At 47.7% G+C, this 24,096-nt stretch overlaps 1 protein-coding gene and 1 long non-coding RNA gene across 3 annotated transcripts in view; both read right to left on the minus strand.

Annotated features, from left to right (window-relative positions):
• Window positions 1-1,105: 1,105 nt before the first annotated feature.
• LOC126071778 (uncharacterized) lies at window positions 1,106-8,299 on the minus strand. Its single transcript, XR_007516378.1, has 3 exons — window positions 8,090-8,299; window positions 5,670-5,782; window positions 1,106-1,645 (listed from the first exon to the last, which is right to left on the minus strand). It is a non-coding gene; the product is annotated as an uncharacterized LOC126071778 (long non-coding RNA).
• An 8,520-nt stretch (window positions 8,300-16,819) lies between these two features.
• Window positions 16,820-24,096, minus strand: part of IQGAP3 (IQ motif containing GTPase activating protein 3) — a 41,988-nt gene continuing 34,711 nt past the window's right edge. The window contains exons 29-38 of one of the 2 annotated variants that reach the window (XM_049880791.1): window positions 23,746-23,978; window positions 23,270-23,402; window positions 23,065-23,167; window positions 22,311-22,437; window positions 21,244-21,331; window positions 20,167-20,379; window positions 19,584-19,750; window positions 19,173-19,274; window positions 18,650-18,758; window positions 16,820-17,998 (exon numbers count right to left, since the gene is read on the minus strand). In XM_049880791.1, the coding sequence (XP_049736748.1) occupies window positions 17,885-17,998; window positions 18,650-18,758; window positions 19,173-19,274; window positions 19,584-19,750; window positions 20,167-20,379; window positions 21,244-21,331; window positions 22,311-22,437; window positions 23,065-23,167; window positions 23,270-23,402; window positions 23,746-23,978 (1,389 nt within the window). In that variant the 3' untranslated portion in view covers window positions 16,820-17,884. Of the gene's footprint in view, window positions 17,999-18,649; window positions 18,759-19,172; window positions 19,346-19,583; window positions 19,751-20,166; window positions 20,380-21,243; window positions 21,332-22,310; window positions 22,438-23,064; window positions 23,168-23,269; window positions 23,403-23,745; window positions 23,979-24,096 lie in introns of those variants that run through there. The other variant, XM_049880792.1, reaches the window with a different exon arrangement.

Consider the following 24,096-nt stretch of genomic DNA (forward strand, 5'->3'; position numbering starts at 1 on the left):
TGAGGGGATTCAAGTTAGTGAGGGGAGAATGGCAGTTACACAGTCTAAACAGGAGAGGGTGCAAGAGAACCTGGGGCAGCCACAGATACCCCAGAGACAAATACACGTGGACATGGAGTTACAGGATGGACACAAGGACAAGGGGCAGCAACAGTGACATTTGAGCCCTGAGAGAGGGAGAGACCACTGGGGCAGACCCAGAGACCCAGGGCAGAGAGAGGGGCAGACAGGTAAGAATACAGGAGAGTAGGGGCCAGAAGCCCAGTGTGGGAGGGGGAGCAGCAGCCGGCACAAGCTGGAGAAAGGGGAGTATGGCAGGACTTTCCAAGAGTCAGTCTAGGACCTGCAGGTTAAAAAAGAGCCTTGGGTTTCACACTCAGGCCTATTTTGGGGCTTGTTCCCACATGTTCCTGTCAGCAAGCAGCAGCTCCTGTAAGGTCCAGCCTGGCTCTTCCTGCTGCAGCTGCTACTAGAGCTACAAGGGGAGGTTGCTGAGGTACGGGGAAGAGGTGCATCGCTGCTAAGCAACAAGAGACTGTGTACCTGGAGGCCATCGGAGGAGACCCTGGCACCATTTGTGCCAGGGGGAGCAGGGAGACAGCCAAAGAGGCAGGATGGACAGAGCTCAAGGCCCCCTCAACCCATCCCTCCAGAAGTGTGTTAATGAGTGTGTAAGTGTGTGATCCTTCTCCAGGATGCTGACTGTGGGTGCACACTGTGTGACATTCGTCAGACTATCTCTGATCACTGGCAGGGGTGTGGGCGGGGGCTGGAGATGAAAGACAAGGTTAAGCATCTTTCACAGGACAAATCTGGTAGGAGGGGTTGAGGACTTGCCCTGTCTGTTAAAAGGTAGGGGCCTTTGTGGAAATGCAAAGGCCTAAAGGTGGAGGCTTGGTGGGGAGACTGAGTGGAAAGAGAAGCTGGTTGGAACATGCACCGGCCTCCCAGTCAGACAGAGGCTCTGGATGGTGCTCCAGGGAGGTGAGGTCCCTCACCCACCCAGCCACCTGCAGGAAGTCTGCTCCCAGAGCTGAAGCACTCGACTGTGTTTTCTTACTCTATTGTATTATTTTGATTTTCTTGTTTTATTTTTAGGTTGACTGGAGTTTGACAGAGGTAACCATCAATAGGGAAAGACTCTACTCTTTGGCCTTTGAGCCCTGTCACTCACCCAGTGGCATCTCTACCAGGTCTGTGGACCTGGCATAAGAGAGCAGCCCAGGCCTTCACTCAGTGTTGACACAGGCATGTCACCACTCTTCTTCACTTGCTTCCTTCACTGGCTCAACCCCTTCTTTCCAGACAGGGTGTGGGAAGTAGTAAGGGGTGGGTACCGCGGTGGTCGACACCAGCCGATCCTTCTGTGGTGACAGTCGGCTTGCTGGTGTCTCAGCAGGCTTCAGTTGTCCCGTCAGATACTCCGCTGGCCAATGTCGCACGTACTGGTTAATATCTTCTTGCTGTCCATCCTGGCATGGTCCCCGAATACCACAGGGAACGGGGTGTGCTTCAGCCCCCTCCTTCTCTCAGGAAGGACTGGGAAGTTACCAGTCCTCCATCTCACACACTGCAGACTGGCTGTCCAGAGGGCTGTATTGCTGAGAGACACAGGGGCAACGAGAGGCCTTCTTATTCCTGATCCCTGTGAAAAATACAAAGTTGGGGATCAAAAAGGGTGCAAGCTTGTTTTGTTTTTATTGCTGCTATATCCCAAGCACTCTGAAAGGCAGTATGTGCACTACTTTAATCATCGTACAATAAATAGCCCATTTGACATAGAATTGTCATCCTCACTTTACAGATGATGGGACCCAAGCTCAGAGAAGTTAAGGAGCATGCTGAAGTTTACACACCAAGAAGTGCCTGTGAGATTCCAACCAAAGCCTGTCTGACTGGGCCCAGTCAAGGGTCAAAGGTGAAAAGGGCTTCAGTTCACCATTGCTGAGGTGACTATATGGTCACAAGGACACTGGAGGAGCCTAGGACCCCACATACATGGAGGGGAGGCTCCAGAATATAGTTAGGATAACAACCTCGTGAGTTCAGTGTTGCAAGAACTAATGAGGAAGCAAAGGGCACTCAAAGGTCTGGTATGGCCACATAGGGACCTCTGAATTGCTCACATTCAGAAAAGACCAGGAGAGAAGGCTGGGTCAGACAGACCTGAGATCCAAAGCTGGTTTGTCATTTCTAGCTGTGTGACTTTGGGTGAGTTACTGACCCTCTCTGAGCCTCAGTTTCCTCAGTGATACTATGAGGGTGATATTCATAAAGTGCTGCAAAAATTACAACAATCAAGTAAACGATACACACATGGTGCTTTGCACTTAGTTGGCAGGCAACAAAGCCCCTCTCCTTCCATCCCCTACAGAAGGGGAAGAAGGCATGTAAACAAGGACAAATTTAAGAGGGGTATAAGCCTGTAGGAATGGTACAGGAAGCCCAAAGCCTTGCAGAAGTTTGTGAGCTGTGCAAAGGACAGCCAAAAAAAGGTCTGTCTCAGGAGGCGGGGTCATGTATGGAGCAAGAGTATCAAGACAGGGCTAGTCCTCTGCTGGGGCAAGTGGAGCAATGGCAACAGATGACAGAGAGAAAGCACAACTCCCAACTGCTATTTTCTCCCTATCTCTCCCAAGACAGGTATTTAAAGTGAAAACAAAAGATCTCTGTGTGGTGCAAATGGTTAATGTGCTCAGCTACTAACCAAAAGGTTGGTGGTTCAAGTCCACCCAGAGGCACCTCGTAAGAAAGGCCTGGTGATCTACTTTCAAAAAATCTGCCACCGAAAGCCTATGGAGCACAGTTCTACTCTGACACACATGGCATAACCATGAGTCGGGATTGACTCGACGGCAGCTGGTACTGGTATTAAAAGAACTGAAGTCCAATTAAATGTCTTAACTGTCTCCACTCTGTGAAGTTCAACAGAAGCACTGAAGGCATTCACACAGATGTTGTGGTGGCAATGCCCCCATCTGTGAGGAATTTTGGATAATGGAGGAGGTGCCAAAAGACTGGAGATGAAAACAGGAGGTTCCAAGAGAGGGGAAAGAGATTTTTCAAAACTCCAGGCTTTAACCCCTACAACAATTTTAGAAGATTAGAAAAGAAAGCAGGAAAGCTAGCGGGGGTCCACTAATCCCTGGCTGCTGGAGTGAGTTTGGTAATCACTTGGGGGATAGAATTGCGTCCCCCAAAAATGTCTTGTCAATTTGGCTAGGCCACAATTCCCAATACTGTGTGATTGTCCACCATTTTGTCATCTGATGTGATTTTCCTATGTGTTGTAAATCCTAATCTCTGCCTGTGGTTAATGAGGCAAGATTAGATTATGTCAAGGAAGATTAGGGTGGGATGTAACACCCTTGCTCAGGTCACATCTCTGATCCAATGTAAAGGGATTTTCCGTGAGGTGTAGCCTGCATCACCTTTTATCTTACAAGAGAGAAAAGGAAAGGGAAGCAGGCAGAGGGTGGGGGACCTCATACCACCAAGAAGGCAGCATCGGGAGCAGAGTGCGTCGTTTGGACCTGGGGTTCCTGTGCAGAGAAGCTCCTAGTCCAGGGGAAGTGTGATGACAAAGACCTTCCTCCAGACCCAACAGGAAAAGCCTTCCCCTGGAGCTGACGCCCTGAATTTGAACTTTTAGCCTACTTTACTGTGAGGAAATAAATCTCTCTTTGTTAAAGCCATCCCCTTGTGGTATTTCTGTTGCAGCAGCACTAGATGACTAAGACAGGGGGGTTGTCAGAAATGCTGAGAATCTCAACCCTACTGCAGATCTGTTGTCGTTAGGTACCATGCAGTCAATTTTGACTCATAGCAACCCCATGTGACAGAGTAGAGCTGCCCCATAGGGTTTCGTAGACTGTACTATAGATGATTCAAGTGTACATTCAAGACTGAGGAGCCCTACTGATGCCTATTCCTTAACCCTATAGGCAGGTGGGTGAGTTTTAAAGGTGCCATTGGAAGGTAGGAGTTCCTTCAAGGGCCTCGCCCTCCAGGGAGGTTGTTGAGGAGAGGCTGGGTGTGAACAGGGTTCTGCCTGCTTTGCCCCTTTGGTTTCTTTCACTTGTTTCACACAGTGGGCTTCCGAGTAAGCTTGCCTTTGCAGAGCTGGGCTGCAGCGGAAAGATGCTTGTTATGAAACATCTATGCTCTGCAGTGCTACGTAGCCTCACGAGGGCTGAAGTGGATCTAGGCCCACTGACATGGAAAGATCTCAGAGACAAATTGTTTCATGAAAAAAAAAAAAGTCTCAGAGCAGCCTGGTAATATCAGGCTATTTACACAAACAAACACATATGGGTATGTGTGTATTAATCAATTGTCTAGACTTAGTAGCCTAAGTTTGGAGTCCTCCGGTGGGACAAATGGTTAAGTGCTTGACTACTAGTCGAAAGGTTGGCCTTTGAACCTCCTCAGAGGCGCCTTGGAAGACAGGTGTGGTGATCTGCTTCTGAAAGGTCAAAGCTTGAACATCCTGTGGAGCAGTTCTACTCTGCACACGTGTAGTCACCGTGAGTCGGAATCAACTGGACAGCAACTAACAACAACAGTTACTTGAAACAACAATCATTATTGTTATTGCTGTGGCTTTGGGGATCGGCTGGGTTCAGCTGGGTGATTTTCACTCAGGGTCTCTCATGCTGTTACAGTCTGACAGGGTTTGGAGTGGGAATCATCTCAAAGGCTTCCTCACATATCTGCCATCTGGGCTGGGAACCCTCAAACAGGTGGAGTGTGGAATAGCTAGGATTCGTTGGGTATCTCTCTCTTTGTGTCTCTCATTCTAGTCTCTCCTTGTGGTCTCTTGAGCTTGGGGACGTCAGACTTACAAGGTAGGTCAGGGCCCAAAAGTGTGTGTCCTAAGATGGAGAGGCAAGGTGAATCAGTATTACCTTCTATAATCTAGCTTTGGGGGTCCCCTCTTGTTACTGCTGTCATACTCTATCAGTGGAGGCAGTCACAGAGGCCTGCCCAGGTTTCTGGGGAGAGGACAGAGCCTCTACCTCTTGATGAAGAGGGGCAAGGTTTTAGAAGAGCATGTGGGATGGGAAATGTTGTCGTGGCCACTTTTGGAAAATACATTCTACCATAATAGGTGCATACACGCGAACGCAAATATACAGGAAGAAGGCCTGGAAGGATTTATACCAAACTTAACAAGGCTTACCTCTGAGGAAGGTGGGTTGCAGATATGTATTACCTTCCATTTATATGTATTACTCTAGTCTTTTACAATGAGATGATATAAACAAAAAAAAACCTTGTTGCTCTTGAGTCGATTCCACCTTATAGCAACCCTGTAGGACAGAGTAGAACTGCCCCATAAGGTTCCCAAGGAGTGGCTGGTGGATTCGAACTGCTGACCTTTTGGTTAACAGCCGAATTCTCAACCACTACACCGTATAGATATTATTTTATTTGTTTAAAGAAAAGAAAACTAAAGAGAAGAAAGTAGGAAGAGAAAAACAAAAACAAAAAAACTTTGCTGTAAACCCCTTATATTAAAAGAATTTGGCATTTCTGGGAAATGTTGCATAATGGGTCTGCATTTCATGAAAGCGTTTAATGAGGTTGATTATAATATCTTTTAAATACGATGCAGAAATGTGGACAGGATGATTCATTCACTCAACAAATATTTATTTAATGCCTACCGTGTGTTAATTGAACAGCTAAACCCAAAAAATCTTGTTAACAGATCTGAGTCAGCTTAGAGGGACATCTCTGATAGCTCCATCTATTGCTTCATTCTGTTCAGCACTTTTATCTGGAAAGAGAAAAGGCAGGCTTGTCAAGAAGGTGGCATCGTGGTGCAAAAAGACTTCAATAAAAATGTTCAGTTTCACTGTTCCAGTTACCTATTGCTGTAGCAAACTACCTTAAAACTTAGTGGCTTAAAACATTATTTTTTTGTTATGGTTCTGGGCTTGATTGAGCTCAGCGAGACGGCTCTGACTTGGGTCTCTCATGTGGTTGCAGACAGACAGTGGCTGGAGGTGAAATCATCTCAAAGGCTTCCTCAGATATCTACTTGTCAGCTAGGACCCTGGCCTTCGCTTGACTTCTCCATGTGGCCTCGGCTTCGTTACAGCACGACAGTAGGGTTCCAAGAACAAACGCCCCAAAGGACCAGGAGGAAGCCATATTGCCTGTTATGACTTAGCTTCAAAAGTTACATAACCTCACTTTCACTGTAGTCATAGGCCCACCCAGATCAAGGAGAGGGAACACAGATGCCCTCTCTCAAAGGGAGGAGTGTCAATGCCATGATAAAAAGAACATGGGGGACAGGAGATTTTGTTATGGCCACCTTGGAAAATCAATCTGCTACAGTCACTATCAAAGAAATTAAAACCAAGCAACGATGCTTGCATTTTTAAATCAACAATTGATGCAGTTAACACAGAGTAAAAGCCAAGTCCTTCTGTATCAGGCCAGATTGGCTAAATTATGCTGCAGTGATAACTATGCCCCAAATCTCAGTAGCTTAAAATAATAAGGGCCTTGGTGTCAGGCATTGGTGGCTGTCTTTCCAGGGTGCTACTAGCTCGTGACTCAGCTTATGACACATGTCACACACAGGGTGGTAGGGAAGGCTTGGCTCCACATAGTCACTCAGGGACCTAGGCTGATGGAGGCTTTACCATGTTGTAGCTGCACCATCTGGAACACAGACACCACGTCAGAGGAAGAAAGACAAATGGGATTTTCACTGCCTGAGCCTGGAAGTGGCACACTCCACTCCCACTCATTTCATTAGCCTGAGCTAGTCACATAGCCTTGCCTAACTGCAAGGGATCTGGGAACTGTAGCAGAGCAAGTGGAGTATTTGGCCGGTGCTTGGTGGTCTCTGCCACCCCTTATTCTGGCCTATAAGACCATACATGACCTGCCCCTCCACATTACTTCTCAGACCTCTTCTCCAGATATCCAGGTGGCTCCCCTCTTTACCTCCTTCAAGTCATTGCTGACATATGTCTTCTCCTCCATGAAGCCTCTCTTAATGACCCTATTTAAGTTGCAATCCAATCCTTCCCTTCTCCCCATCCTTGCTGATTTCCAAAGCACCCATTGCTTCCAACATACTATATGACTTACATCTTTATAGTATCTATATCTGCCTTTCCCTGCCACAACATCAGCACCATGAGGGCATGGATCTATGGCTCCTTTGTTCAATGATATATCCCAAGTGCCTAGGGCAGTGCCTAGTGTATAAAAGGCACTTAATAAATATTGTTGAAGGACTGAATTTTTTAAAATACTTGCTGTTGGCAAGGTTGTGTAAGACTACCACTTCGGTGTCATATTAGTGGGGCTATAAATTGATGCAATACCCTTTTTTTAAACAACCTTTTTATTTTGGAATAAATTTAGATTCACGGAAAAGTTGGAAAGATAGTACAGAGTTTCCGTATCCCCCATCACCCAGCTTCCTCTAAGGTTAACATCTTACATTACTACAGCACATTTGTCAAAACTAAGAAACCAAGATGAATTATTAACTGAATTCCAGCCTTTATTCAGATTTCAACAGTTTTCCTACTAGTGTCCCCTTTTCTGTGCCAGCATTCAATCCAGGATACCACATTGCATTTAGCAATACATATTTTTTAAATGTTTCTGTTCCTTGTAGAGAAAGGCGCTCTCATGCTACACCAGAGGGAGGGTAACAGAGAGGTTTTGCAACTGCCAAAAGGGCAGGTTTGTGTTGATTTGCAATTAAGTCAGACTGGGCCTCTTTCTGGACCCTGAGCCACTGGCCCCAGTAGTTTGCACCAGTTTTTCCCTACTTTCTTTTCCCTCTTTCTGCCTGTTAATTGGTACAGATTTTATGGAGGACATTAGGCCCTGTATAAAAAGACCCTTTATAAACTTTGGACACTTTGACCTAGCAATTTCCCTTTTAGAAATGTAGTCCAAAGAAATAAACCTGGGCACAAAGATTTATGTACAAGGACATATCAGGAAGGAATTTTTCTAAGCAAGATGCGGTGCTGAGGAATTTGGCGAGTAGGGATTTGTTGGGAGGGTGCTGAGTAGCACTCGGCGCTGTAGGAGTGAGATGACTTACCTGGGAAGGATGGCACTCTGGCCCCTCTGGGGATTCCACTGCTAGAAATGGTGGTTGTCTCTCCAGGCTGCTGCCAGCTAGTGACTCAGCTCCAACTGGCTTCCCTTCTTGGGTTCCTCCCTCAGAATTCAGATTCCCAAGATGGCAGGGAAGAGAGTCTAAGTGGCTGGTCTAGGGTCATGAGCCCGCACCCAGGTCAATGGAAGAGAGGTTCTGCTTTTATCCCCACCAGTCCTGTGGAGGGAGTTTCCTAAAGGTGGAGACTCAGAGAAAACAAATTAACAGACAACCACCACAGAAGATTTGCAACACAGCATTACTGGATATATCAAAACTAGAAACAGCCTAAGTCGTAATTCTATAGTTACAGCCCACTTAACATGGGGGAAATGTTTACAATGTTCAATGGAAAAAGCAGATTACAAAGTAAGATGTATGGTGTCATTCTGAGGAACCCTGGTGGCCCAGTGGTTATGCACTAAGCTGCTAACTGAAAGGTCGGAGGTTGAATCCTACCAGCCACTCAACAGGTGAACCATGGCAATCTGCTTCCCTGAAGAGTAAAACCTTGGAAAACCTATGGGGCAGTTCTACTATGTCCTATAGGCTCGCTATGAATAAACTCTATGGCAGTGGGTTTTAGTGTGATTCTGACTACATATAATTTGAAGAAAAAACGTCAAAATGTTATAAGTGGTATCACTTTGTGATGGTATCATGAATTTTTTTTTACTTTTTTAATGTTTTATAAATATTCTGTAAATATATATAATAATCAGGAAAAACAATAATTTTTTTTAAAAGTTCGTACTGCTTCTCTGACTAATTTCTGTTCTAATATTCTATTCTAAGGAAAATAATTAGAAATGCAAATCAAGATCTTGTGTAAAAAGATGTCCATTATAGAGTTATTTATAATAATGAAAATGGGAAACAACTGTTCAATATTATAAGAACGTTAAGTACATTAAATATATGGGTATATTACCGACATTTATGGGAGTCCTTGGATGGTAAAAAAAAAAAAAAAAATTTTTTTTTTTTTGGATGGTGCAAATGGTTGAACGCTGGACTACTCATGGCAAGGTCAGTGGTTTGAACCCACCCAGGGGTACTTCGGAAGAAAGACCTGGTGATCTGCCTCCAAAAGGTCAGACTTAAAAACCTTATGGAGTGCAGTTCTACTCTGCAACACATGGGGCCATCACGAGTTGAAGCTGACTCAATGGCAATTGGATTTCACTGGTTTTTAGACAGTTATAATGTTTTTGAGGAAATTTTAAAAACACAGCAAAATATTTTTCATGGTTAAGTGAATAAAGCAGAATCTAAAATGGTATATGCACTATGATGATCTCAGCTACTCCGTCTCTCTAGTTTAATTCTACAGTACTAACACATTCTTTTTTTAATATATAATTTTTATTGTGCTTTAAGTGAAAGTTTACAAATCAAGTCAGTCTCTCACACAAAAACCCACGTACACCTTGCTACACACTTCCAGTTACTCTCCCCCTAATGAGACAGCCGGCTCTCTCCCTCCACTCTCTCTTTTCCTGTCCATTTCGCCAGCTTCTAACCCCCTCCACCCTCTCATCTCCCTGCCAGGCAGGAGGTGCCAACATAGTCTCAAGTGTCCACCTGATCCAAGAAGCTCACTCCTCACCAGCATCCCTCTCCAACCCATTGTCCAGTCCAATCCATGTCTGAAGAGTTGGCTTCGGGAATGGTTCCTGTCCTGGGGCAACAGAAGGTCTGGGGGCCATGACCACCGGGGTCCTTCCAGTCTCAGTCAGACAATTAAGTCTGGTCTTAGAGAATCTGGGGTCTACATCCCACTGCTCTCCTGCTCCCTCAGGGGTTCTCTGTTGTGTTCCCTGTCAGGGCAGCCATCAGTTATAGCCGGGCGCCATCTAGTTCTTCTGGTCTCAGGATGATGTAGTCTCTGGTTTATGTGGCCCTTTCTGTCTCTTAGGCTCGTATCACCTTGTGTCCTTGGTGTTCTTCATTCTCCTTTGATCCAGGTGGGTTGAGACCAATTGATGCATCTTAGATGGCTGCTTGCTAGCGTTTAAGACCCCAGAGGTCACTCTTCAAAGTGGGATGCAGAATGTTTTCTTAATAGATTTTATTTTGCCAATTGACTTAGATGTCCCCCGAAACCATGGTCCCCAGACCCCTGCCCCTGCTATGCTGGCCTTCAAAGCATTCAGTTTATTCAGGAAACTTCTTTGCTCTTGGTTTAGTCCAGTTGTGCTGACCGCCCCTGTATTGCATAGTACTAACACATTTTTATACCACATTAGTAAAGTAGGTCCTCTGGAACGTTCTTCTCAAACTATCTGTAGTGAAGGATGAATTTTTAAAATTTGCAGTCTGTTATGGGCTGATTTTTGTAAGGTACAATGAAAACAAGTTACTATAAAAATGAAATTAAGAGGCCTATAAAATAGAAGCCCCAATGTTTTATTATTAGGCTTAGGTGTAAAATTACTAGCAGCTTGCTGTAAGTTTCTAAAGGCTTGCCCTCAGTTTCTGCACTTACCTGGTTGTGGACCAGTAACAGCTTACAGACTTGACTTTGAGAAGCACTGCTCGAGAAGAAGGGACGTGCCAGTCCTGTGTTGCTCCCGTCTCAATTCTGAGCCAAAGTGTGTGTAGGCTTTCCTTTCCAAAAGAGTCATATAAGCTCATTAAAATAATGGCACAGAAGGACACCTCTCCTCATTCCCACTCCCCAAACGTGAGCACTGCTAAGTTTCTATGTGTCATTCCAAACAACGTATACCTTTGACAGCTTCTCACATCAGCACACATGGATCTAACTCATTCTTTTTACTGGCTGTACAACGTTCCATAGTGTGGCTGCTACTGAGTTAATTGCCATTACAAAAAATGCTGCCACAAATACTCCAGAACTCTTTGCCTACCTATATTCTTGCTGGATATGTACACTTGCATTTTTTTAAAATAACAGCTTTATTGAAATATAAGTCACATACCATAAAAGCCACCCTTTTAAAGCATACAATTCAGTGGTCTTTAGTATATTCACAGAGCTGTGCAACCATTATCACTAATTCCAGAACATTTTCACCCTAAAACAAAACGCTGTAGCCATTAGCAGTCACTCTCTAGTCTCTCCTCCTCTCATCCCTGGCAATCACCAGTCTTTTTTTTTAATTGTGCTTTAAGTGAAAGTTTACAAATCAAGTCAGTCTCTCACACAAAAATGTATCTGCACCTTGCTATGTACTCCTAGTTGCTCTCCACCTAATGAGACAGCAAACTCCTTCTCTCCACCCTGTATTCCCCGTGTCCATTCAACCAGCTCCTGTTCCACTCTGCCTTCTCATCTCCCCTCCTGACACGAGCTGCCCACAGAGTCTCCTGTGTCTACTTGAGCCAAGAAGCTCACTCCTCACCAGTATCATTTTCTATCTTACAGTCCAGTCCAATCCCTGTCTGAAGAGTTGGCTTTGGGAATGGTTCTAGTCTTGGGCTAACAGAAGGTCTGGGGACCATGACCTCTTGGGTCCTTCTAGTCTCAGTCAGATGATTAAATCTGGTCTTTTTACTTGAGAATTTGAGGTCTGCATCCCACTGCTCTCCTGCTCCATCAGGGATTCTCTGTTATGTTCCCTGTCAGGGCAGTCATTGGTTGTAGCCAGGCACCGTCTAGTTCTTCTGGTCTCAGGCTGATGTAGTCTCTGATTTATGTGGCCCTTTCTGTCTCCTGGGCTCATAATTACCTTGTGTCTTTGGTGTTCTTCACTTTCCTTTGCTCCAGGTGGGTTGAGACCAGTTGATACATCTTAGATGGCCACTTGCTAGCATTTAAGACCCCAGATGCCACTCTCCAAAGTGGAATGTAGAGTGTTTTCTTAATAGATTAAAAAAAAAAAAAAAGATTATTTTATGTCAATTGACCTAGATGTCCCCAGTCCCCCGCCCCTGCTACTCTGGTCTTCGAAGCATTCAGTTTATTCAGGAAATTTCTTCGTTTTTGGTTTAGTACAGTTCTGCTGACCTCTGTTGTATTGTGTGTTGTCTTTCCCTTCACCTAAAATATTTCTTGTCTACTATCTAATTAGTGAATACCCCTCTCCCTCCCTCCCTCCCCACCCTCATAACCATCAAAGAATATTTTCTTCTGTGTTTAAACTATTTCTTGAGTTCTTATAATAGTGGTCTCAGACAATATTTGTTCTTTTGCAACTAATTTCACTTAGCATAATGCCTTCCAGATTCCTCCATGTTGTGAAATGTTTCACGGATTCATCATTGTTCTTTATTGATGTGTAGTAATCCATTGCATGAATGTACCATAATTTATTTACCCATTCATCCGTTGATGGGCACCTTGGTTGCTTCCATTTTTTGCTAACCAATCTACTTTCTGTTTCCGTGGGTTCACTTATGATGAACATTTCATGTTAGTGGAATCGTGCAATATGTGGCCTTTTGTGTCTGGCTTTTTTCAAGGCTTATCCACTGTGGTGTGATGGATCACTTTTGTGTGGCTTTTCTAGCCATGGTCTTGTAACTCCCACCCAAGTGATTGGGCGACCTGTGTGATAGGGTTACTTGTGCTCACCAAACGGATTGGTCAGTTTTGCCATCCTGCTGAGCTAGAAATGAGCAACCCCAGAGGCGGAAAAGAAGATCCCATGACCACCAAAGAATAGCCAGGAGGCAGCACATCCTTTTGACCACAAGTCCCTGCGCTGAGAAGCTCCTGGACTCAGGAGATAGAGAGCTGTAACACTGAAGGCAGCTAGAAGTGGCAGCGGAGACTCGGCAGCAGGAAACAGTGTGGCGGGCTTCCCAGCCCACAGGCGAAAAAACTGCGTGCCTTTGGGCAGAGGCCCAGGGCCAAGGAGTGGTGTATTTGTGATCATAGCTGAAAAGAGGCTATCCTGATGGAAGAACTGTATCCTGAGTGTTCCTGAGCTTGAATTGCAACCTGTTACTTCCCTAATAAACCCCATAATTCTGAGTATTGTCTGTGAGTTCTGTGTGGCCATTGCAATGAATTATCAAACCCAGCAGAGAAGTAGAGAGTGCTGTGGGAGGGACTGTTGGTATTAGAATTGGTAAAGATGGAAAAGAGGGGAGGCATGTCTCACTTCTACCTCATAGGAATCAGCCTTGGGCTGTTGATCTTGATTCTCCTCCCTCTTTGTGAAGTTAGAGGAGTTCAGTCATTGCCCCCATGCCATGAAAAGATGCTCAACATTATTGGTCACTAACCAAAACCCAAACCCACTGCCTTCGAGGTGATTCCAACTCACAGCAACCCGATAGGGTTTCCAAGGTTGTAAATCTCTATGGAATCAAACAGCCACATCTTTCTCCTGTGGAGCCATTGGTAGTTTTGAACCATGATCTTTTGGTAGTAGCATGCATCAGTACTTATTCCTTTTTATGGCTGAATAAAATTCCATTGTATGCACCTACCATGTTTTGCTTGTCCATTCATCAGTTGAACATTCATGTGTTAGTTCTTGTGTGAACATGTTTTCAATTTTCTTGGGTATATACTTAAGGGTGGAGTCATTGGGTCATAATGGTAACTCTGTTTTTAACATTTTGAGGAACTTTCAAACTGTTTTCCAAATTTTACAGGGCATGCAGATGACACAACCCTGTTTGCTGAAAGTGAAGAAGACCTGAAGCACTTACTGATGAAGATCGAAGACTGCAGCCTTCAGTATGGATTACACCTCAACATAAAGAAGACAAAAATCCTCACAACTGGACCAATAAGCAGCATCATGGTAAATGGAGAAAAGATTGAAGTTGTCAAGGATTTCATTTTACTTGGATCTATAATTAACACCCATGGACACAACAGTCAAGAAATCAAAAGACGCATCGCTTTGGGCAAATCTGCTGCAAACGACCTCTTAAAGTGTTAAAAAGCAAAGATGTCACCTTGAAGACTAAGGTGCACCTAACCCAAGCCATGGTGTTTTCAGCTGCCTCATATGCTATGCGAAAGCTGGACAGCGAATAGGGAAGACCAAAGAAGAATTGATGCCTTTGAATTATGGTATTGGTGAAGAATATTGAATATACCATGGACTACCAAAAGAATGAACAAATCTGGCTTGGAAGAAGTGCAACCAGGATGCTCCTTAGAAGCAAAGATGGCGAGATCTCATCTTACATGCTTTGGACATGTTATCAGGAGGGATCAGCCCCTGGAGGATGTCATGCTTGCTAAAGTGTCAGCGAAAAAGAGGAAGACCCTTAACAAGATGGATTGACATGGTGGCTCAACAGTGGCTTCAAACATAACAATGATCGTAAGGATGGTGCAGTGTTTTGTTCTATTGTACATGGGGTCACTGAGTCGGAGCTGACTCAACGGCACCTAACAGCGACTAGCAATGTATGAAGGTTCCAATTTTCTCACATCCTCACCAACATGTTACTGTCTGTTTTATTTTCACCATCCTAGCTCCCTGGTGGCATAGTGGTTAAGAGCTTGGCTGCTAACCAAAATGTCTCAACTTGAATCCACCAACAGCTCCTTGGAAATTCCATGGGGCAGTTCTACGCTGTCCTTGTTGTTGTCCTATATGGTCACCATGAGTTGGAATCAACTTGATGGCAATTTTTTTTTTTTTTAGTGGCGGTGAAGTGGTATCTCTTTGTAGTTTGACTCGTATTTCTCTAATGACTAATAAAGGAGACCTGGTGATGCAGTGGTTAAAGCACTTGACTGCTAACTGAAAGGTCACAGTTCAAAACCATCAGGGGCTCCACAGGAGAAAGATGTGGCGGTTTGATTCCATAGAGATTTACAGCCTTGAAAAACCTCTGGGTTTGCTGTGAGTTGGAATTGCTTCGAAGGCTGTGGGTTTGGGTTTTAGTTGATGACCAGTAATATTGAGCATCTTTTCATGTGCTTATTGGACATTTGTATATCTTCTTGGAAGAAATGTCTATTCCAATCCTTTGTCCATTTTTAAATTGGATTGTCTTCTTATTATTGGGTTACGAATTCTGTTTATATTCTGGAAATAAGTCACTTATCAGATATATGATTTATATTTTCATCCATTCCTTGGGTTGTCTTTTCATTTTCTTGATGGCATCCTTTGAAGCACAAGTTTATTTTAATGAAGTTCCATTTATCTATTTTTTTGTTGCTTGTGCTTTTGATATGTTGTCTAAGAAACCATTGCCTAATCAAGGTCATGAAAATTTACATCTATGTTTTCTTCTAAGTTTTACAGTTTTAGCTGTTACATTTAGGTCTATGACTCATTTTGAGTTAATTTTTGTATATGGTGTGTGGTAGAGGTCCAACTTCAAGCTTTTGTATATGGATACCCATTGTCCCAGCATCATTTGTTGAAGACTATTTTTTTCTCCATTGATTTGTCATGACATCCTATACTATATTTTTGATTTTGCCAAATTGTCCTCAAAAGAGGTTGCATTGGTATACTCCCACCCACAGGAGGTAAGTGCCGGTATCTCAGATTGAGCCTTGGTTAGGAAAGACATCGATAAATCGAAGCCCATCAGGGACCATGGCCAGGGTAGACCAAGGTGGGGTGGGTTTGAAAGAGCATGGCATGACAGGGTGGGTTGAAGGAACTGGAAATGTTTCTCTCAGAAGAGATACAGGGAAATATGAAAATTCTGAGCGGATGAGATGGGCCTGCATTTGAAGCCCTATTCTGCCCCTTACCAGTTGCGTAGGCTTGGGCAGCTATCCAACCCTGCCAAACGAACGAACCTGCTTCATACATTAAACAAAGACAGTGACTGCTTACCTTTGTAAGGTCCTTGTGAGAAGTCAATGTATGTAAATATTCTAGCCCATGACAGGTCCTCAATAAATGGCAGCTATTGTGACATTTCTCTGTGTGCTATATGTGGCTGATATCATGATTGTGGGTAAGCATCAGAGCAGGATCATGTTGGAGCCATTTGGTGTGAGATTTTTAATGATGACTGATCACGTGTAGAAACTTGGATCCACTGGTATGTGTCACTGTCACCCTGAGCATGGCAGTGCTTGAAGTCTTCGCTGTGACATGTTAAGGGAGAGAGAGGCTGTGACTGAGATTGAGTGTGACAGCAAGACAGATCGTGAGTGACAGAATGGAATGAAGTGCAGAGAGGCAGGCTGTACCGGGCAAGCATGTGGGTCCCCAGTAGGGGCTGCTTGGGAGTTCAGAAATGAGGCAGGTGTCTTTCTATACTACTCTCCCCCCAGCCCCTCCACTTTCCTACCTACTTCCTAAAAAAGCAGGTAGAGAAGGTAGAGACTTACCCTATGGAAAGGGGATTTTGATCAGAGTGTAGAACCCACAATAACTAAGGAGCTGTGGCTCAGGCACCTTTGGTGCCATCACCCAAGGCTCAGAAAAAAAAACGGCTGGAAATGTGTGCACAATGGGTGGGGTAGAACTCCAGTGATTTCTCCTCCTCTCAGCTTTAGCCTTCAGAGTGGCCGATAAAAACAGAATCAAAACCTAAGCATTCCTTCCTCCACTCTGTCCCCCGGGGGAGGGAAGAGAGGAATAAACGCCACATCTCATTAAGCTTTTACGAGCTCAGGCAGGCAGAGTGGGCCCACACTGGGGGCTGGTGGAGAGGGTGGGGAGGGCTGCAGGAAGGACTCCCCAGCTCTCAGGAAGAGCTGTCCCAGACCTTGGAGGCCTGCTCTGCAGGAAATGAAATAAGGAGTTAACAACAGATGCGGGGGTAACAGCTTTTATTAAAATGAAATCAGAAGGGCAACCGGGACAGGCAGTTGGGTAGATGTGGGGACAACAGAGAGACAGTGGCAGGGACAGGACTGCAGACCTATTGGAATTGCCTGGAAAAGTCAGCTCTGAGGCGGGAGAGTCCTGAGCTGACAGAGAGAAGGGAAAGGCTGCTCTTTGTACCGTATGAGGCTGAAATAATGAGCTCTTAAACACAAGTGGGAACCCTGTTGCCCCTGACCCAAGGTGACTTAAATACAAGGTGTAAAAGATTGGCATGGGTACTATCAGTTTGAACAGGGGAAATGAGAGCCCTTCTCTAAGCTCAAAAAGATGAAAGAATTAAAGCCATGATTAAAGCTGTACAGGGACCTGGAGCATAGAGGTGGGCAGGAGAATAAATACCCTAGTGACCCACAAACAGGGGAATGGGACTTGAGGTTAGTAGAGGGCCATCCTGCCTATGCTCTCATAAAGGACAAGAGTGCCACAACGCCCATGAGCATCAAGAGGCACTGACACCCCCCAGGAGGTGGTGAGGGCAAGAGGCTAGAGAGTGTGAGGCAGCAGCAGCGAAGCGGCCTGGGCTTCAGGGCGGCAGCAGCACCCACTAATGTAGTGAGACATAGGGATGGGGAGCCTGGCCCTGGCTTTTGGGGTCTGTGGAGAGAAGGAAGGCAGAGCGGGCATCAGGCTGCACATGCAGCGCTTGTAACATTGGCTGACGGGGGGTGGGGCGGGGGAAGCCAACACAGCAAGTCTTCCCAGGCCAAGGGGTGGGTCCTAGGTTGTTCCTCACCACTTGGCCCAAAAACCATGGCATTCCGGGATTTAAAACCCACACAGCCAGACTCCAGGGCAAGACTCACTTTAGCCAGTTAAAGAGACCCTGCCTGCCTGTGGCCAGATACGCAAACTCCTCCCCGCTGGGGAAGGTGGAGAATCCTTGAGGTGTGCCCAGTGCTGAGCTCTGGGTGTCTGCGTGGAAGCCGAGTAGTGAGTTAGTGTTAAAAAAAAGCACCCAGCGAGGTAAGTGGGGCTTGACTAGCACCCGTGGCCTCTGTCACTTCCGCAAGAATTTCTTGTTAAGGAGGAAGATGAGAAGGTTGACGTTGACCTTGGCCTTGTTGAAGAGTTTCATGACAGCCACGCCCTCATACTGGAGCTGCAGGAGGTCCTAGGAGGGAGGGGAATCTAAGGGCTCCTCGCTGTGGCCCAGCCACAGTCTACAAAACAATAACACCTAGTGACTTCAGCAGGGCAGGAACTAAAATCCCACTTCACAGATGAGGAAAAGGAGGCCAAGACAGAGCAGTACAGTGACTTGATCAAGTGTCAATTCAAGCAGAGCCAGGCCTTGAAATCGCTTTCTCACTCAAAAGCCAAAAGAGCAGAGGAAAAAGATTTGAATTTAAAATTGCTGCTTCTCTGAACACTGGTCTGTGAATTAGGCCTGCTTCTTAACCTTTTAGCCTCAGAGCCTATAAAACAGGGATAACACTTCAGAGCTGTGCAGAGGATTAAATGAGGTAACACAGAATGCCCCTGACATGTCACAGGGCTTCAAATACTGATCCTGCTTCTGACACTGCCAGCCCACTCCACTCACCCAGATGCTTGCTGTGGGGTCTGTATTAGGGCAAGGAGGCAAGGGGAGAGGGCTTGGGCTGAACAGGCCCTCAGGCTTCCCTTCAGGAATAGACAATCCTAACCGGGCAGGGAACAGGGCTGCTGCCCTCCCAAGGCCTAGGGAAGTGAGGCGCCCTAAACTCTCCTGGCACCTAACACACGGCAGGCATCTTGAGGGCTCGTGGGTGTGCCCCCTTACCTGATAGTGAAGCTGAAACCGCTCCATGTCCACGCCCAGGAACTTGGCATTTACTTCGAACTCTCCTGCCTCATCCCCAGGGGTGATGTCAAAGATCACATTTCTGAAGCTGTTAGGAACAGGATTCAAAAGGTGGATCCAGGGCTTCTTTCTAGGGCCACACCCCACAGTCCCACCCACTGTTCCTCATCCCCGGCAGCAGTGTGTGTCATGCAGACCCCAGGCTTCCTTCTCTCACTCCCAGCCGGGCACAGCCCTCCGACTTCTCCCAGTTCTCCTGCTGCCCACCATACCATCTTTCTCTAATCTGCCCGGCCCCCTCTTCCTTGGGGCGCTGTGTCAGACCACGCCTGCTGCCCTTAACTTTCTGTCTGGGCTGTTCTGTTTCCCCCATCATTGTAGCAGCTCCTTCACGGCAGGGACCATGCTTCCCCCCGCCCCAAACCTAGTGCCCAACCCAGAGCCCCACCCCCAGGTTAGGGGACAGGAAGGGCCTGACATCCTGTCCCCTGAAAACACATACTGAGAGGCGGGAAGATCTTCAATTTCCACCAAGACTCCCTTCTCCAGGAGCTGAGCAGCAGTGTAATGAAGAGATGGCTGTTTCTTTCCCTTCCCAGCACTCCTGATTAAAAAAAGGCCCCAGAGAATTCATCCAACAAACTCTTCAGCACCAAAGACACTAGTTCTCTGCAGCTGGTAGGAAGGAAATTAGACCCTGAGGAAGGCTTCCCACTGGTGGAAGACAAAGGAGGGGAAGCTGCCCTTGAGCCCAAGATGTCAGGAGTGAGACTCAAGACCAGAGTCAGGAAAGGAACATGCTGTGCTGGGGTGAGATTTCCCTTTCAAAGCTGGCAGCGAACACAGCAAAGGTTGGCACGGAGTAGGTGAGATGTCACAGGTAACCCTTGGAGTGTGAGAAGGTGGCACATACTTGGAGCTGGGGGCCAGGTGGTCCAGGCAGGCCCGGATGTACTGGCTGTAGTAGTCGCCCTGCTCCTCATAGAACACGGTCTTGGCGCTCAGGCCCTGGAATGTGGCCTGAAGCTTCACCAGCTCCGCCTTCCGCCGCTGCCGGTGCCGGCGCTGGTTGCGGATGTCCTGGGGTTGGGGGTACCAAGGAAGGGGGTGAGTCGATCCTTCCTCATAGGAGGGCCTGAGGGCCTGGCTCAGGCCCCAGAACAACTCGCATTGAGGGTCTTCAGGAAAAGTAGGAAGAGGAAGGTTTCAAGACTGTTTTTCCTAAGAGGACAGTCTCAAGAATCCCATCCCCAAACCCTCAAAGGATATCTTGGGGCATCCCCACCATGAGAAGTAACTGGTTTCAAGGCTCCTTGTTTTTTAGTAAGAGAGTTGCAAGAATGACTCCCCGCCTCTGACTAACTCTAGGACCTTTCTTTCAAGGTCTTAAGGTGAGGTTTCCCTTCTGGCTCGTGACAATTGTGGGTGGGCTCTCACCAGGGAGAAGACTGTGCCCAGGGTGCCAACGATCATAGATGTCAGACCCAGATTGCTACCTTGGCCAGCTCATCCACCAGTCCCTCGTAGTTGTTGGTTGCACTGACCAACCCCAGGCTCTCAAGTCGGCGCAGGTTCCGTAAGACACGCCGTTGCTTCTCGGCCAGCGGCAGGAGGGAGTGAGCTGTCAGTGAGCGGTGTCGCCTCAGCGGTTCTGGGGTCTGGGCCTCACAGGCCTGGCGCCGGCCCATCAGCCGCTTGTGGGCCATTTCCTGGGGGACAGAGAGGCTGGAGGGGTCTACCAGGTCCTACCATTCTGCCTCCAAGCTAAGCCCCAGGGGCACCAGCAACAAGGAGAGATCTGGGTACTTCTCTGTCATCAGGAAAGTACCCTCAGCAGGCCAGCTTCTGGGGGGAAGGGATGGGGATGGCTTGTGAAGAACATCAAGGGCAACATCATAGACACGGAAGGCCTTATGGATCTCCACTGGCCAGGGAGTGGCCCAAGGGGGACCCAAATAGAAGCTGTGGGATAAAGGATTCCTGAAAGATACTGGCTGGGACTTTCAAACAACGGAGCTTTGTGATAGCACAAGGGTTTTGGGGGGCATTTCCCTCCATCTGTCCTGTGTTTTGGGACATATCTTTACTAGACCTCACCACCTTTTCTCTGGAAAGCCCCTGGCCTAGTCTTCACTTCAGCTAGCCAAACTTGCCCTTGGCCCCTACCCGCTTACCACATTTTCCTGCCTCTAGGCCTTCAAGTAGATCATGCCCTCTGTTGTGCCCCAGCCCCTCTGTGCTCAAGATGGGCTTCCCAGAGTGCTTCTTGGCACTCCCCTCACAGTCCCTACCACTGACCTAAGGGTCAGGTATCCTCCAGAACTTACTCTTGTTTCAGTGTGTGGGGAGCAGGGAGGCAGGTAGAGGCTATTAGGGCTGTTCTCCTCAGCCTGTGGGCCTCTGGGGGTCAAGGCAGAGGCCATGGAAAAGTAGAGCTCCCATTACTGGTGAGCACAGCTGTCTGCTTATGGCAGACTGTGGGGGCGGTTCAGGGGAAGGAATCAGCAGTAGTGGTGGGGTGAGGTGGGGTGATGAATGAGACAGTATCTGTGGGCTTGCCCGGCCGCACTCACCTGCTCTTTAGAAGCTGAGATGGACAGGATCTCCTTGAGGGAGTCCCCAGGGTGGAACTGTATGATGTCGGCCAGCATCTGCTTGGTGCTACAGGAGGGGAGTGATGGGAGATGGTGAGGTGGGAGGGGAAGGGTCTGGGCATGGGAGTGGCCAGAGAGCAGAGGGCAAGGAGGGCGGGGGCCAGGAGGTATTGGAAGGAGAATGCAGCCTAGAGGGAGGCCTGGAAGGTGGTGGGTTGATGGGCCTAATATAGAACTTCCCATAGTTCTGAACACACTGTGCTCTTCTCCTCTCCCTAACACCCCTCCCCATTGTCTTCCTTTGAGTCCTTCAGCTGAAGCACTTGCTTCCTCATCCGTGAGACATTTCCCAATCCAGGGGTCCCTTCTCCTGAGCTCTCAATGCATCTGACATCCACCTCCCTCTTGGTGGCTCTCTGACTGTGTCTTCACCCCTAGCCCCATGAGGCTATAAGCCCTTTGAGGGCAGGAGAAAGAAGCACACCCAGCTTGCTTGTATACTGAATGAGTGAATGAATGAACAGAAGGGGCTGCCTTGTTGGCAGGGAGTTTAAGCTGGGAACTTCAAAAGGTTCTCCTTCTGCCCCGATGACCAGCCCAACCCTGCTGGGGGCCTCTCAGCTTTGCAGAACTGGGGAAGAAAAGCTTGATGACCATCTCCCACCGTCACCCAACAAGAGCCAGGAATCAGAACATGAGCTCCACCGCCACCTGACTGTGGGACTCTGGGCAAGTCACTTAACTACTGAGTTTTTTCCTCAGTGGTAAAACAGAGAAACCACCATCTACCTCATAGTTTGTCCTGTGATTAAATTATAACACGTGAAAAAGCACTTGGTAAATAGCACAACGATATGCAAACATCCATGGCTGCCAATGTCCTAGCCATTCCTTTGCCTTCAGCTACAACACAGCAAAAAGCTGAGGTTGCCAGAAGGAAAACAGCTGAGACCCCAGCACAGGGGAATGCTAGGCAGGCTTCAGGGAGCACTTCCTGAAGGAGAAAAGGGCCTGGGTGAGCAGGGGCCAAGGCCAGTCCCACCCACCTCAGAAGCAGGCTCCGGGCATTGGTATCGTCAGTGTCTGTCTCCAGTCCTTCAAACTTGTTGGTAAGTGTCAGGGACACTTCTAGCTTGCTCAGATCTATGTTCCCATCTGCAGCTATATTCTCGCCTGAGGCAGGGTGAGGAATGAGAGCCAGACACACAGACACACGCACAGATGAGGCAGCAGTAAATATGCTACTCCATGCGCCAAGTTCTTCCAGGGAGCTTTCCCACCCTGCCCTCAACCCTGAGCGCTGATGGAAGATGGACTGTTACCCACAGAGCTGTGCTCTGGGGACATGCCCCCCCCCAAGTCTGGAGCTCCTGGCTCTCTCCGATCATTACCACCTTCACTGTGCCTTTCCACCACGTAAGCTGGCCTTCCCCACTCCATCCCACAGATCCTAAAATCCCTCCTCACCAGAGAAGCCTTTTGAGATTGAAACAAAGAGAGTGGAGAACTATCCCTGGCCCACCCAAAACAGGCCCTTATCCCTCCCACATCTATCTCACATGATATCATTGTCCATTTATGTGATGGCGCTGGGTTCTTCTGCTGCCTTCCCACTCTCTCCAGATCAGTCTGTGTCCGTCTTAGGACCAGACAGGAGAGGGAGGGAAAGTGTATAACTAGCTGCCTGGCACACATCCCAGGCTGAACAAAAACTTGAGAGAGGGCTTGCTCACATGTCCTGCCTGTCTGTCCCTCCCTGCATTCCCCCAGCCAGCCCTAGGGGCCCTGGATGGCACACACCAATGAGGTCAGGGACAGTGGGCAGCTCCCCAAGGTCCTCCAGGAGCTCATGCAGGGGGTCACGGTGATCAGGGGCAATCCAGTCCTGGTGCTCCAGCAATAGCTGCAGGGAGGAGGGAAAAAGAGGAGATGGAGGGTCTGAGTCGGGCCACATGGACTTCCAAGCCCCTGCCCCTACCAGTGCCCTCCAGGCTGCAGCCCTCACCCTGTGCGTGTTGACCAGCTCCCCTACAGTGATGTACACCACAGGTTTGGCCACGGCCACCATGTCTGAGTACTCATCCACTGCAAAACGCTCTTCTGGCTCTGGCACCTGGCAGGCTCTGCAGATGAACCTCCTGTCTCCAGAGGGATGCCATGTGAGAGAGTGCCCCCAACATGCTTCCTGTTCCCATTATCCCTCCCCATTGCCCTCTCCAGGGACTGCTCAAGCCAGTTCTGACTTTCCAGTCTCCCTCTCTCCCTACGTCCCCCTCAAGCCAACTTCCTTTAACAGTCCTCTCTCCTCTCTGCTGGGGAGCCCTTCTAGCAGTCTATCCTCCAGCCCAGTGACTATACTCTTTACCTCTATGCCTCACCTGAAGAGGTGAGGTGACTCCAAGGAGAAGTGGGCCATGCAGGAGGATGAGAAGAGGAGAAAAAGGGGACAGGGAGGAGGAATGGGATGTCAGGACCCAAGACCTGAACTTCAGGTGCGTCTCCTCCAGATAGTCATTCAGGACCCGCAGGTGCTGGCTCTCCCCAGAGAAGGCTTTGCCAGCTGCAGCATGCTGCAGGAGTTGAGCCACAGCCCCCAGGGCGTGGCGCTGGGGGGTGGTCAGGGCACCACCCGCTGTCACGGCCACAATGTCAAAGGCGTCGGGGGCCACCACAGCTGGGTTCAGGAAGCGGTAGTACAGGAGGTTCCCCACCACCTGAGGACAGAGGAGACCATCCTAGAAGTGCCCCAGCTGCACTCTCCCAGCTCACTCAGCTGGAAGAGAACACCTGGGCCCAACCTCCTCATTTCACAGAAAACGGATTCAGAGCAGG

Source organism: Elephas maximus, chromosome 3 (assembly GCF_024166365.1).
Source record: "Elephas maximus indicus isolate mEleMax1 chromosome 3, mEleMax1 primary haplotype, whole genome shotgun sequence".
Classification (NCBI taxonomy): Eukaryota; Metazoa; Chordata; class Mammalia; order Proboscidea; family Elephantidae; genus Elephas; species Elephas maximus.